Below are 15,653 nucleotides of genomic sequence, written 5' to 3'. Positions count from 1 at the left end.
TGCCCAGAATCACACAGCTAGTGAGTGTTATATGTCTAAGGTCAGATCTGAACTCAGGTCCTCCTGACTTCAGGGCCAGTGCTCTATCCACTGTGCCACCTAGCTGCCCCCTAACCTAATTCTTAATGGGAGATCTTCGGTTTATATGGCCCATGGCCCTTTTTATAACAGGAACCCCACCTTATCTTAGTGGAATTCCACTCATGTTTTCAGACCAAAAATGTTATTCATACACCTGGGCTCTCTGGATCAAGCCCATTGGCACATTCTTCCAATTTCAGGCTTACTCCCTCCTAATAGCATGGTAGACCAGTGGTATTCCACTCATATCCTAATAGAATAATTCAACTAGCTTCTCCTCCTGTTCAAAAGAGGGAACTATCATATATAATTTTCCCCCTATCACCTTCAAAATCAGAACAATTCAACTTGACACCTTGATCACTTCCAAAGTTCAGGAAAGATGACATTATCCTCACAGAGAACTCATATTCTTAGAGCAAGAGAAGGCTTACATGTGAGTTATAGAATACATATGAGAATGTGTGATTCAGGGCTATATTACCCAGTGTAGACAATATGAGTCTGTAAGAGCTCAGTGGAGGGAGATTAGCATGAGTTGGATCAATTAGGAAGATTTTTCTGGAGGAAGTGGTCCTTGGATTTTAATAGGCCTAGAGAAAGAATACTCAAGGTAAAAGACAGTTGTGTAAAGAAATACCTAGGAAATATCTGGGAAGGGGGCAGGTAGGTGGCACAGTGGATAGAACACTGGCCCTGGAGTCAGGAGGACCTGAGTTCAAATCCAGCCTTAGATACTTGACACTTACTAGCTGTGTGACCCTGGGCAAGTTACTTAACCCCATTGCCTCGAGCCCCCCCCCCAAATACCTAGGAGAGAAGGAATTGGCATTTCCAACAGAGACCCAGACCTTCTTCTGAGAGGTTTCTTGGCCCCCTAACATGTTAATCCTGATCAGTTGTTGATTGCCACTGGTCTTTGCCTAGTTATAAGGAACTAGATTTCAAAGATTTTGTAGATGGTACCTTGGTGTTAATGTAAGTAAGGGGATCAAAACTTAGCACAGTGCCTGGCATATTACTTAATGAATGCTTGTTAATTAATCCATTCATTGAACTTACACAATTAGAAAGTGGAAGCACAGTTGAAAGATGGGGAATTGTCAGTTCCTCCAAACCATCTGGAAGTGTCATTACCTTCAAACTATCTGGAGGAAAGGAGGAAGGTTTTGGGTATGGGTTGTTGAAAAATGAGAGATTGAAAGAGAAATGGACAAATAACAAAGTCAATTGGACCATCACAAATGCCCCCTCTCCAACCTTGTACATTAGCTCTGACCATTCTGTTTTGCTGTGATTGTTATTTGAAATATTTTATTTTGTGTGTGTGCCCCGAGTGTGCCTGGCCTTGAACTTGAAAAAAATTAATTTAGTCTTAACAGCTTTCCAGTCATCAATCAGAGGCAAGAAAGTAAAAGCTAATGGTAGCCTTTGGTTTTAGGAAACTCTCATCCCCGAAGAGTGGGATTAGGCAACCCCAGTAAAAGAAGTGCCCAGTAAATGAGAGATACCTGATTTGTTTACACTGGCTTTGAGGGTTTCCAGATCTCCAGTCTTTTTAATGTTAAAGAAGACAGAAACTTTACTTTACTCTCAGCCAGGCGTGTGCTGGTAAATATTGGTTCTCTCAAAAAAAAATTGCACTGGAATACACTTTTAAGTTTAATCTGCATTATTAGCATTTTCACCATCATTTTCTTATATCTAGACAATCAACAAAACAATAAATGAAGCCCTGATTTGTAGCTTTTGCCAATTTTGGAAAATTTAACAATTGTCTCTGTGAGCTAATTTGAGCTGGCTCCAGCACCATGTTGTGGTTCTCAGCTCAGGTACTTATAAAGGAGACTTTCAAAGAAACTTTCCATTTATTATTAGATTCCAGGTGACCTAGTATTATTAGATATTAGAGATAGCCTAGTATAACCTCTTCATTTTACAAATGGGGAAACTGAAGCTCTGAGAGAAATGACTTACCTAAGAGCATTCGGGTAGGAAATAGCTTACTAGGGAATTAGGGAGGAAAGTCACATCAAACAAAAGGAAGCACCAGGCTTAGAGGTTCCAGTTGCATAGACTTGGCTGGATTTGTTCTTACATTAATCCTCTTCGATGATCTACGATCTGACCTCCTTAACGTCGGCTGGCTTCCACTTGGAGCCGGCCCAAGGCTGGTAAGGGGGAAGACCTGTTGGGGAGATGAAGGGAAAGGAGATAGGGATAACTTTCAAATCTTCAGACTCGGTGAGGAGAAACTGAAGAGTAGACGAGGAAGGAAATGGGGAGTTCAGAATTAAGTGGATCACAAAAGTACTTTCTAGCTCCTCAAATAGCAGGGCCTCCGGAAGGTCAAGAAGAAAACAGATTATTTATTTGATTATAGAAATTTTTAAAATTAAACAACGTTAGTAGGTTTACAATCCAGAGTTTCTTCTCCACTGAAATGATTTTGTTATCTAGAGTAGATTCTTTAAAAAAAAAATAGCCCCAATTATCCACGGAGATTATTTATGTCCCAGGTTTGAGTCCCTGTCTCCAGAGATGGAGAGATTAGGGCGCTGGGGGTTGATTTCTGTTTTCTCTTCAAGGAGTTCTGTAGCCTGGGCAAAACCCGATCTGTCCCGAGGGCGGCGACTGGCCGAGGAGGATGCTGCTCCCACCCCTCCCCCTCCTGGGTCCAAAGAACTTCCCAAGCCCCCACCCAGTCTGTCCCAGACTCCCTCCCCTGCCGACCACAGGCACAATGGCCCTGACTGAGCCAGGAAGAAACTCCCAGATAAATTTCCTCCTTGGTCCCTGAGGCTGGGGGGAAAGGGAGGTAGTGGGGGTGGGAGGAAGGCTGGGGCCCTGCGGTCCTAGGCTCGATTGAGAGGAAGTGGGACGGTGGAGGAGGGAGGGTCTGGACTGTGCACACTCTGGACATAGGCCTCCAGGGGGCGCCCCGAGGTCACCTTTTGTAGCGGAGGAAGGGCGGAGTTGCTATTTTTTTCTCAGGCTCTCTTAGACAATCCCCCCCCAACACCCTGCTCCCCCGACAGACAGACAGACAGACAGACAGACAGACAGACACACACACACACACACACACACACACACACACACACACACACACACACACACTCCTTTGCTCCTTATCTTTACTTTTCCTCCTGAAGTGCAGTCCAGCACCTTCTGGTCCCTGGTCTCTGGTCTCTGTCGTTATGTCTCATTCTCTATTTCTCTTTTTCCTCTATGTCTCTCCACTTTGGTCTGTTTTGTTCTCTCCTTATCGTCTCGCTGTCTCTGACAATCTCTTTTTCCTTTCTCTGTCTCTCACTCTCCTGTGACTCAACCTCTCTTTCTGCTCTGGTCTGTTTCATTCTCTCAGTCTCTGATCCTCTTTTACTCTTTTTTCTCTCTTCTGAGTCTATCTCTCTTTCTGCTTCTGACTTGGTCTCTTTCCCTTTCTCTGTCTCTCCATTCTGGTCTGTTTTATTCTCTCCTCTCTGTCTCTGACAGTCTCTTTCTTTCTTTAAAAATAGTATTTTATTTTGTCCAATTACATGTAAAGATAGTTTTCAGCATTCATTTTTATAAGATTTTGAGTTCCAAATTTTTCTCCTTCCCTCCCTTCCTTCCCCCCTCACAAGATGGCAAGTAATCTGATATAGGTTATACATATGCAATCATGGAAATATTTCCACATTAGTCATATTATGAAAGAAGAAACAGAACAAAAGGGAAAAGCCACAAAAAACAAAAATAAAAAACAAAATGAAAATAATTTGCTTCCATCTGCATTCAGACTCCATAGTTCTTTCTCTGGATGTGGATAGCATTTTCTGTCATGAGTCTTTTGGAATTGTCTTGGATCACTGTATTGCTGAGAAGAGCTAAGTCAATCATAAGTGATCAATGCAGAGTGCTATTGTGTTACCATGTTCTTCTGGTTCTGCTCACTTCACTCAGCATCCAATTAATGTTAAATCTTTCCAGTTTTTTCTGAAATCTACCTGCTTATCATTTCTCATAGCACAATAGCATTCCATTACATTCATACACCACAACTTGTTCAGCCATTCCCCAATTGATGGGCATCCCTCAACTTCAATTCTTTGCCACCACAAAAAGGTACTATAATTATTTTTGTACATGTAGACCCTTTTCTTTTTTTAATGAGCTCTTTGGGATACAGATTTAATAGTTGTATTGCTGTGTCAAAGGCATGCACAGTTTGCTCTTTGGGCATAGATACAAATTGCTCTCCAGAATGGCTGGATCAATTCACAACTCCACCAACAATGCATTAGTGTTCCAATTTTCCCACATTCTCCAACATCTATCATTTTCCTTTTCTGTCATATTAGCCAATCTGATAAGTGTGAAGTGGTACCTCAGAGTTGTTTTAATTTGCATTTCTCTAATCAACAGTGATTTAGAGCATTTTTTTTTCATATTACTATAGATAGCTTTAATTTCTTCATCTGAAAACCACCCATCCTTTAACCATTTATCAATTGGGGAATGATTTGTATTCTTATAAATTTGACTCAGTTCTGTACATATTTGAGAATTAGGCCTTTATCACAAATGCTTTCTGTAAAATATTAATTCCCATCTTTCTGCTTTCCTTCTAATCTTGGATGCATTGTTTTTGTTTGCACAAAAACCTTTAAATTTAATGTAATCAAAATAATCCATTTTACATTTTATAATGTTCTCTATCTCTTGTTTGGTCATAAATTATTCCCTTCTTCATAGATCTGACAGTACTATTTCTTGCTCTCCTAATTTTCTTATGGTACCACTCTTTATGTCTAAATCATGTACCCATTTTGACCTTATCTTGGTATACAGTATAAGATGTCGGTCTATGACTAGTTTCTGCCATACTATTTTCTAGTTTCCCCAGCAGTTTTTGTCAAATAGTGAGTTCTTATTACAGAAGCTGGAGTCTTTAGGTTTATCAAACAGTAGATTACTAGTCATTTACTATTGCGTCTTGTGTACCTAATCTGTTCCCGTGATCCACCATTCTATTTCTTAGCCAGTATCAAATAGTTTTGATTATTGCTGCTTTATAATATAGTTTTAGATCTGGTATGGCTAGGGCACCTACCTTTGTATTATTTTTTCATTAATTCCCTTGATATTCTTGACCTTTTGTTCTTCCAGATGAATTTTGTTATTATTCTTTCTAGCTCTGTAAAATAATTTTTTGGTAGTTTGATTGGTATGGCACTGAATAAATAAATTAATTTAGGTAGAATTGTCATTTTTATTATATTAACTCAGCCTTTTCCAATTGTTTAGATCTGACTTTATTTGTGTAAAAAGTGTTTTGTAATTGTGTTCAGATAGTTCCTAGGTTTATCTTGGCAAGTAGACTTCCAAATATTTTATATTGTCTATAGTTATTTATTATTATTATTATTATTATCATTATTATTTTGCTTTTTTTTTTTCAGTGAGGCAATCGGGGTTAAGTGACTTGCCCAGGGTCACACAGCTAGTGTCATGTGTCTGAGGCTGGATTTGAACTCAGGTCCTCCTGACTCCAAGGCAGAAGCTCTATCTACTGGGCCACCTAGCTGCCCTTATAGTTATTTTAAATGGAATTTCTTTTTCCATCTCTTGCTGCTGAGCTTTGTTGGTAATATATAGAAATGCTGATGATTTATGTAGGTTTATTTTTCTGATGGTGTCTTTCTCTTTTTTTCTATCTCTACAGTCAATTGTGTTCTGTTTCTGGTCTGTTTCATTTTCTATTGTTTCACTATCTCTGACAATTCCTTTTTTCTTCCTCCTTTCTCTTTTCTTCTTTCTCCTGTGACTCAACCTCTCTTTCCACTCTGGTCTGTTTCATTCTCTCCTCTCTGTCTCTTATGATTTCCTCTTTTCTCTGTGAGTCAATCTCTTTCTGCTCTGACTTTTTCCTCTTTCTCTGTCTCTTTTTCATTCAAACTCCTAGTTTCTGTTTCTCTCTCTTTGTCGTGCTTTTCTTGCATCTCTCCATCTCAATGCACTTGCTGGCTCCCTGGAGTGGCTTCCTGCACCTTGGCTAATTAGTACTCATCAGTGCCAGTCCATGCAGGAAGCCTGGCTCAGCTTCCTCTATTAGTGTCGGGGAATTCCCGCAAACATTCCCTTCCTTCAAGGCTCCCCAACAACAGGCAGAGTTTGCTTTCCCCTTGCCCAATACAGTATCTGGACAATGCTCAGAGACCCAGGCCTTCTTCTCTGCCCCACTTCACACACACAGAACCTTGAATCTCATTCTCAAGTGCCTGTTTTTGTCTTTAAAAATCTAGGGGACTGGCTCCTCTTACAGTGGAGGGACTGTGGAGATGAATTACCTACTCTATAAGAAAGTTATATACAAACCATCCTGGGATGAGGTGACTTGGCTGGTCACCCTGGGGAGGTATAACTGAAAAGATCCCTAGAGTGACTAGGACAACGGGTCTAGGCCTCTTCCCCACTCCTCAGATACTATTTATGCTTCAGGTAGCCTGACTCTTTCCTAGTAGCTGCTAGTCATACTGCCATTCCTTAAAAAAGGGAGAAAGTAATCCAAGACCCTAGTGGAGGAGGAAAGCAAGGATCACCTTGTCCATCCCCCTGCCTTTGATCTAACCTTCTGCTGTAATGAGAGCAGATATATAAAGGGCTTTAGTCTCTTCTACTTCTCAGGATATATAACCCAACACAACATACACACAAAATCTTACATACACAATCACTCAACATACAGCATACACAGTTAAATTCATATCTAGTTACATACATGGTCACACAAATAGAATCGAATAGAATTAGTTATACATAGATTCATTCAGCTAACCAAAGACATTAATAATGTACTTATCTGTTGTCACAAAATATAACTGCAGACACTTAAAGTCATTCACAGATGTTGAAATTACATAGTCATACAACTACTTATGACACACAGAAATATATAATCACATACATACACAACTACGGTCATATAGACACATGCAAAGTTACACAGTGTCCTGAATATACACAATCACAAATATGAAATCCTACCCACAGATAGTCACATACAGTTATGTGCCTAATACCATTATGCATATACAATCTCACAGAGTTACAAACATAATTAGAGACCTAAATAATTATATGGCAACTAGGTGGGATAGTGGATATAGCATTGTGTCTGGAGTCAGGAAGACTTATCTTCTTGAGTTCAAATCTGACCTTAGACATTTACTAGCTCTGTGACCCTGGACAAGTCACTTAACCCTGTTTGTCTTATTTTCCTCATCTGTAAAATGAGCTGGAGAAGGGAAATGGCAAACCACTCCAGTATCTTTGCTAAGGAAACCCCATTGGGGTCACGAAGAGTTGGACTGCGTGACTGAAAAATGACTGAACAACAACAACAATAACCAATTATACACAGTCTCACACCCAGCCTGGGCTGGTTCACACCCTTCTCCCCTTACCACATTATTAAAACATTCACCTTCAGTCCAAAAGTCTTCAGATTTCCTCCCCCAGACTGGGGACAGCGTAAAGGACTACTGCTTTGGACTGGAGGGAGCAGTTCCCCTTCCCCACACTATAGGAGAGATCTTGGTTCCCCATTAATCTCAGCTGGGGGACAAAGAGCTCTTGTTTGGAAGCAGGGATGGTAACCAGAACCCCCTCAGGGAATGTCCTGGCCCAGTGGCCTCTGCTGAGCCCTGACAATCCCTATTCAGGGGAAGGAGGGAAGCTGTGACTTGTCTCATATGTCTCTTCTGTGTGTTATAGAATCATAGGGTTTAGCTGAAAAGGATCTTTGAGCTTATCCAGTCCAACCTTTCATTTTACAAATATGGAAACTGAGGGCAAGAGAGGGGAACTTACTTGCCTAAGAACATACCACCAATAATAATAATAGTAACAGCTAACACTTAAAGGTTTGCAAAGCACTTTATGTATGTTATTTCCTTTGATTCTCACAACAACCCTGGGAGATGGATACTTTTGTTTTCCCCATTTTAGAGCTGAGGAAACTGAGGATCAGTCACCTAAGCTGGTAAGCATAGGAGACAAGATTCAAACTCAGGTCTTTCAGACTCCAGGTTCAGCACTCTATCCTCTGTGCCACCTAGATGTTTCTCTCCCTCATCCCCACCCTGCCCCCAATACCTCCATCTGTGACCCAGTCCCTGATGCCACCCCTGGTGACCTGTGGAAGCCCATTACTTCTCTGGGTCTTGATTTTCTCATCTGTTTGAAAACCCTTACAAATCAGAATTGTTAAAGGAAGAAACATGGGGGAGTTATGAAAAAGGCGAAAAACAGGCTCGTACTGGTATCTTAAGGGAAAGGTGATTAGTGAATAACAAGGGGTGAGTCTCTTGAGAGAAAGTTGAACAATGGGTGAGGATTGGAGGTGTGGTGAAGATGACAGAGCAGTTGGCAACAGGGAGTGGGATTAGGATGGAGATTAAGAAGGTGAAGACAGAGGGTAGAGGCCAGGTGGGATGGTGGAAAGGTACTTTATTTGGTGATGGAGGACTGAGGGGCCAAAATCTATCCTTGCCAGTTATTACCTGGGTGACCTTGGACAAATCCCTTCCCCTCTCTCAACCTCCTTTGCATCTTCATCTTTAAAATGAGGGGTTTCAGTTAAAATATCTTCCAATGGTAAAATCCTATTCTAAGTTGGGGATGAAGATAGGACAGGCCTCTGTAGGGTTAGGAAGGTTAAGCCCTTTTTTTAAGAGGAGCTAGGCAGGTGGAGGAAGTGAACTAGAGACTCAAGAGCTACCTGTGCCCCCGGGCTTTGGGAGGATTGACAGGGAGAAACAGCGTTGGGTTTAGAGAAGAAATTAAGACTACTTGAGAGCCAGGGAGAGAGGTGGGTCCCTAAGCTGGGCAGGCCGGGCTCAGTAAATACACTGTGAACCGGGTAGAAGGAAGGAGTTTACTCTGCTTCAGCCCCAGGGGGATGGTGTGAGTGACTCAGCTCAGGAGGAGTGTTGGAGGGATGGAGGAGCAAGAGCAAAGCTTTTTGGCCTAGGAAGGAGTCTGGAGCCTTAAAAGGGGTTGTTGGGGGGAGAGAGAGGGGAGACTAAGAAGGAGTGGAACTAAAGCCATTATGCCTGGTATCCCTCTAAGAGGACTCTACTTTCATACCGAACCTAGCTTAAATCTTGAAGATATGGGCTCCAGTCCCCAGTGAGTGACCTGGGTGGAGCTAGTACGAGCTAGCTCAATGGAGTATGGAGGAGGGAAGGCAGCAGTCACAAAGGTGATCCTCACTCCACCCTAATGGCCCTGCAGGATTCATCACAGTGCAGGCCCTGGGCTCAAGTGTCTGGGGCCCCAGGTCCTGCTGTTCTGTTTTCCCCCAAAGTGCCCACAGGACACATTTTAGATGCGTGTGTGACTGGAGGGGCCCAGGACAAAGTGGAAGAATACATATCAGGACTGAGAGACATAGCCCATAGAAAGACAGACCATATAGACAATGTGGTATGGGGAAACTGAAGTGAAAAGACTCAGGAGAACTGTGTTCAAGTCTTGGGTGCGCTCTTTACTGTCTGTGTGAATTTGAGCAAACCCCTTCTGTTCTCTGGGCCTCTAAAGTGAAGTAGAATGGGGTTAGATGTTACCTAAGGTCCCTCTCAGTTTTAATCTTATAATCTTGGAGCTGAATCAGGGTCTGGCTGAAAACAAATTCATTGGACCAGGCCAGAGAGAAATTGATGACTTAATGTCCCACCAGCATTAGCCTAAGTGGCTTTTATGCCAAGGGAAGTGTAGGACAGGAAGTACTATATGGAAATCCACTTAGCCAGGCACAGTTATACAAAAAAGGGATGGGAAGTTGTTGCTGCGATGCCTAAAGATCAAAGACCAATAAGACAAAAATGGTGCTGAGGTTGAGCATGAGATAGCCCTGTTCAGTCAATCTTTCTATCAGGGAGGGAGGAACTGTGAGAAGATGCTCTAATCCTTTGCCTTCATGGGGAATTGGCTGGGTCTGTTTTGTGGGACATCCCCAAGCCTGGTAAGTATGTTTTCATCTCTGCATATCTGTGTTTGTGTACTTTGTGAACTAGAGGAGGAAAGGGACCCCATGAAGAGAAACCAGAGAATCCTGGGAAATCCTGGGAGAGACTGCAGAGAAGAGAGATAACTTGGGGGCTTTGGGATAGAGGCCTAGAGGGGGAAAGGAGGGGAATAGAAGCCTCTAGAGAAAGGAGACAATGAGGAAGGGAACCTGAGAGTATGAAGGATACAATGCAGGTGGGAAAGACAGAGCCCCTGGTGGTGGAAAATACAACTTTGCCCCAGGGCACCACTGAAGGTAGAGGGTGCTAACAAATCTTTTGGTTATTCAACAGTGTGGAAACAACAGAGCTCAGTACTTGGTTAGCAAGAGCAATTAGTCAGGGTAAGAAGATTCCAGATAGTGGGCCTGGGTGAGCTCCTGTGGAGTTTACTTATTTTTTGTGCTTTCCCCAGGTGCAAAAATTCCTGGGCACATCTCTGAGTCTGACCCAGGAGTGGTATGGGACCCTTTGAGAGATTGGGGAAGAGCTTGGAGGTTAAAGAAATTCTCCTAATACAGCAGGTATTACTGTCACTATGAACACACATGTCAAGGGTTACTCTCACTCACCTATCAGCACTCATAGATCCACCTGGAGGGGCCATCTGAGGGACCAACATTTCTTCCTTTAATGAAGATGAGAACACATACAGAAGGGCAAGTTTCTACCCTTGGGGTACATATAAACTTGAATGAAAGAGGCCTCTTTTACCGATACTTCAAGGATCTATGACTTCCTTAGCGTACACTCTTCCTCCCAATGACCCAGAACTCAAATCAAGTCCACAATCCTTTATTAAACACCTATTTGTGCCAGGCACTGTGCTTAATTCTGGAGATACCTGGAAAGGCAAAACCGGTCTCTGTCCTCAAGGAGTTTACAATCTAATGGGGGGAGACAATACGGGGGAAAAAAACCTATGTGCAAGTAAGATATGACAGGGTAAATTGCAGATAACCTCAGAGAATTTCTCCATAACTTAGTGGCGGTCTTTGAAAATTGTCACCAGCCTGAAGAAGAGATGAGAAAATGCACCTCTCCCTTTCTCCCTTCTTTGGTGAGCTGGAAGACTGTGGGTGTGGGAATAATTGCAGACTTGGTTGATGTCTTGGTTTGTTTTGCCAGGGTTCCCCCCCCTTCTTTTCTATTCTTTGTTACAAGGTATGGCTCAATGGGTAGGAGGATGGAGGGGTATATTCAGAAATGAAGATGATGTAAAACAAACAAAAGGTAGCAATACAATTTTAAAAGTTGTGGTCAAAATATGCATCTTCCTAGAATCAACCTAGTGATGGGTATCTCAGAACTTAGTGAAGCTGGTCTTTGGATAACCAAAGTTAGTTACCAAGAGTCTATACCCTTGTTCTTTTAAGTGCTCTTTAGCTTTTTCTCTTAAGTCAGTTTAGTGGGACCCTTGCAATCTTCAAAGCCTAATTATTTAGATCTAAATGAACAAGATTTGGTCTGGAAAGCATACTTAGCTATTAAGACTGGCCCATTCCAAAGGACTGAGGAGTGAAAAATAAACAAACTGAGAACTGTGGAGAAGTAGAAGGGAGTGATGGGATATTGGCCGAAGGGGGAGCATGGCTGGTGGAAGTGGAGCAGGAGGAAGAGGGGGAGAAAGGAGAAGGGAGACTGCTATCTTGTGGTCTATCCTGAATCCCTGAATCATTGCAATTGCTATGGGTAGAGCAATTTATCCCATTAGAGACTTTAACCCCCCAAATCCAGGCCAGAGTTATCCAGGATCCAAAGAGGTTCTCCAGTCCTTAAATGTTTAAGCCCTTTAGGATGGGATTGGAAAGTAGTCTGTTCACTGCTCTAAAGAGTGTGGAGGTGGAGAATTCTCCTGAAGGTTGAACAGATCTTTATGTCTGACAACAAAACTACCTGCCAGAAATCTGTTTCCTTTTTGTGGAATCTGCTCCTCACTCGGGAAAGAGAAGTCTTGCTTGGCTTTGTAGGGGGAGGGTATGCCAGGCCCTGAGCTGTCTGTCCTCTACCTTCTGCTCCCATATTCAGTACTGAGCTGGGAGATTACAGGGAACTTGTCAAGTGATTCTGGGAAGGGAGTCCCTAGGAGATAAAGAGAGTCAGAAGAACCAGGTTAGGCAGGATTGGGAGAGGGTCACATCCCTGAATCTATTCCCTAGCTGGGGAGGGTGGATAAAGTCTGAGATAAGGGACTAGCACTGCATGAAGAAAGAAACTTAGACCTCAAAATGCCCCACTTGGTGTACTTCAGAGTGATTTTGGGACTCGGTGTGTGTGTAAATACAAGTGTGTCAGGGAGTGTGGGGGTACTGAAAAGGAATGGGGAAAAGGGCTTGTGTAGACAAGGGTGGGTGGGGTCAAGAGGAATCTGTATTCTGAGGGACCTTTCTGAAGGATGGTGGGGATTTCTTTCTGGAGCCGGTAAAGGAAGAGAAAAGACTGAAATTACTGCGTCTGGGAAGGAGAATTTAATACCAGGGAAACATGTCAGGGGATGTCAATGGAGTTAGGGGGAGGGAGGAGGCCTCAGGGTTGAAGCGGCAGAACTGGAAAGAGGACCCCAAGTTTTAAGTAACATACCAGGCAGCCTGTGATTAAATACCTTCGGAGAGGACAGCTGGCCACTCTGCAGGAGAGGGCTTTCTGATAGAGGACAGATTGGGTGTTATTAGAGAGGAGGGGTAGTGTTTGGAGTATTATCGAGGGATCAGCCCTTCCTCCTGCTTTGCAAACCTAAAAACCAGGGTACCCCTTCCCCACCCCCAACCGCCACCGTGTAACTCAGGACTGGCCTGCTCCGAGGCAGAAGGACGGGCGAAAACGACCCCTCAAGTCCTTTCCACAGGCTGCTGGAGTCTCCAGGCAGGTTCCAGGCAGTGCCCCTTCCCCCATCCTGCGGCTCCGCCCCCGGACCTCCCACCCGGCGGGGGGCTACTGGGCGGGCTACCCGAGTCCCGGTGGGCCGAAGGAAAAGGAGGGGGTGGAGGAGGCGGGGCGGGGGCGGCGCCGAGCAGGAGCCCAAGCCCGAGCCCGAGCCCGAGCCCGAGCCCGAGCCGGAGCGGGAGCGGGAGCATAGCTTAGCCACCACCGCCTCTTGGTCCCAGCCGCCGCCTCCTTCCTTGCTCCTGCTCCAGCCCCAGCCCCAGCCCCAGCCTGGACCCGTACTTGGGGCGGCAGCAATCGAAGCCTTTGGTCCGATCCAGTCCAGCTTGGTCCGGCCCGAAACTAGAGCCCGGCCCAGCATGGCAGCGGAGGCCCCTGCCCCCGGTCCCAGTCGTTTCCCGGCCCGGTTCAGCGTCCATCCCTGCCTCTGAAGGACTCCCGACGGAGGTCCCTGGGAGCCCGGCGTCCCTACCCTCCAGCCCGCATCCCCTACACTAGTTGAACTGCGGCCCGGACTTCCCGGATCCCCCAAGTTCTGCACATCTCCGCCTCCCTCTGTCGTGCACCCCGATCTCCAGCAACTGACGCCCTCCGCACTGCACCCCCGAGTTCCACCACCCGGAACCCTCAGCCTTGCGTCTGCCATCCCCTCAGCCCTCCCTCCTCCCTCTCTTCCAGCTCTAATCCCCTCTTCCCACATCCTCGGCCCCTCCAGGTCCCAGATCGCCCCTGGCCTTGCGACCCTTTCCCGAACTCTCCTGCCCCAGGACCCGGGACTCCCGAGTCCTATACTCCTTGGTTAGGGGTTCCTCGTAGTCGCCCCCGCCCCCTCCACTCCCCTGAGCTCGCGCCCCCAGCGGCGGCGCCATGGCCAAGGACCAACTGCGGCCCCGGCTGTGCCGGATGATCAAGGGCGAGCAGGGCTATGGTTTCCACCTGCACGGAGAGAAGGGTAAAAGTGGCCAATTCATTCGCAAGGTGGAGCCGGGCTCCCCGGCGGAGGCGGCGGCACTGCGCGCTGGAGACCGACTGGTGGAGGTGAATGGGGTCAACGTGGAGAAGGAGACGCACCTCCAGGTGGGCCCGAGATGTTATGCGTATGCGTGTGCATGTGAGTGTGTGTGTGATAGACACAGAGGGTCCCGGGGGGCGGTGGATAGCTGCTATCCTGTGTCCTTATGATTGAGCTACTCTTGTATGAGCCTGCATGTTGTGCATATCTGGGTGCAATAACGTGTCATATCATGTGCCTGTGTGACACTGTCTGTGATTATATTATGATACTGTATGATAGTGCTTGTGTGTGACCCTGTATCCATATTACGGTGGGATGTCGTGTGTCTGTGTGGAGGTCTGGACGGGAGTAATGGGAAATTATCTGGAGCAGGGAGCATGACACAGTACGTGTAGCTGGATAGCTTTGTGTGACTGTGTGGGTCACTATTTTGAAGATGGATTCCTGGCTGTATCTATATTTGATGCTGTATAATATCGTATCCAGGTGACATTATAAATGACACAGTATAGCTGTATATGATTGTGCCACTGTCCATATTTAGTGTAGCTGTGACTGCATGATATTGTATTCATGTGACATTGTGTATAGTCAGCTATGTAAACAATGTATGACTGTGTGACACCATGTGTGACCTTGTGTGATAATATACCATACACACACACACACACACACACAGTGATACTATGCATGTATATACTGCGGGATACTGTAGATCTGTATTACCCTGTGATATTATGTTACATTGTATATGACACTGTGTGACACTGTGGATCTATGTGTGGTGACAGTGTGATGTGACATTGTGCATAACTGTGACACTATCTGTATATGACTGTGAGACTTCTTTTGTCTGTGTTTGGGTGTCAGAGACTGTGTTGAACACTGAGAGCAGCTCTCACTTGCACCCCCTGGGGAAAGTCTCCTTGTATGAGGAGGAGAAAAGTGTCAGGATAAGGAAATACCTGTCCCCATGATGGGTATCCTAGCCACTATCACTGGGTCCTGGAGGTGGGGTCCTTGTCTTGAAGCTTGGCTCTGTTTGGAGGGGACAGCTCTTGGGTCTGACTGTGTGCTTTCCTGGCACCATGACTCATTAGTAAGGGGGGGTACAATTTTTTGTTGATTGTGTTTCTTATGAGTGTGTGTGTTTGTTATCTGTGTATGTATTTTTGACAGAGAGAACATATGAGTACATGAGCACTATACTTGGATTCAGGAGACCTGGGTTTGAGCCCTTGTTATGTTATTTACTAACTGTGTGACCTTGGGTAAACAGTTAATCTCCCTGTTTATCTGTAAAATGGGAATGATAATGTTAGGACTTCATGTTATGAGGAAAGATTTGGCATGCTAAAGAAATGTATATCTTAGTTTTTCCTGGGTGTGTGTGTGTGTGTGTGTGTGTGTGTGTGTGTGTGTGTGTGTGTGTGCATGCACATATATGCGCACATTTCAATATATGTGTGAGACAACATTTAATGTAGTCTAATCTTTAGCTCCAGAGCTACCTCCAGATACACACCCAGGAACTGCAGCTGGGGCCTTATACTTTTGCTTGCTCTGTTTTGGCAAACTGCAGCAATCTTAGGCAGGGCAGGGGTGGGGTTGGGTTCTGA

The 15,653-nt window shown here is 44.8% G+C and overlaps 1 protein-coding gene across 2 annotated transcripts in view; it reads left to right on the top strand.

The window, feature by feature from the left end:
- Positions 1-13,177: 13,177 nt before the first annotated feature.
- NHERF2 (NHERF family PDZ scaffold protein 2) overlaps positions 13,178-15,653 on the top strand; it is a 32,234-nt gene continuing 29,758 nt past the window's right edge. Inside the window, exon 1 of one of the 2 annotated variants that reach the window (XM_021006808.2) lies at positions 13,178-14,096. In XM_021006808.2, the coding sequence (XP_020862467.1) occupies positions 13,887-14,096 (210 nt within the window). In that variant the 5' untranslated portion in view covers positions 13,178-13,886. The remainder of the gene's footprint in view (positions 14,097-15,653) is intronic. The other variant, XM_021006807.2, reaches the window with a different exon arrangement.

The sequence above is a fragment of the Phascolarctos cinereus genome, unplaced genomic scaffold (genome assembly GCF_003287225.1).
Source record: "Phascolarctos cinereus isolate Bilbo 61053 unplaced genomic scaffold, phaCin_HiC Scaffold_4;HRSCAF=312, whole genome shotgun sequence".
Classification (NCBI taxonomy): Eukaryota; Metazoa; Chordata; class Mammalia; order Diprotodontia; family Phascolarctidae; genus Phascolarctos; species Phascolarctos cinereus.
The sequence above is the reverse complement of the archived record's forward strand: the minus strand, read 5'-3'. Positions and strand labels throughout refer to the sequence as shown.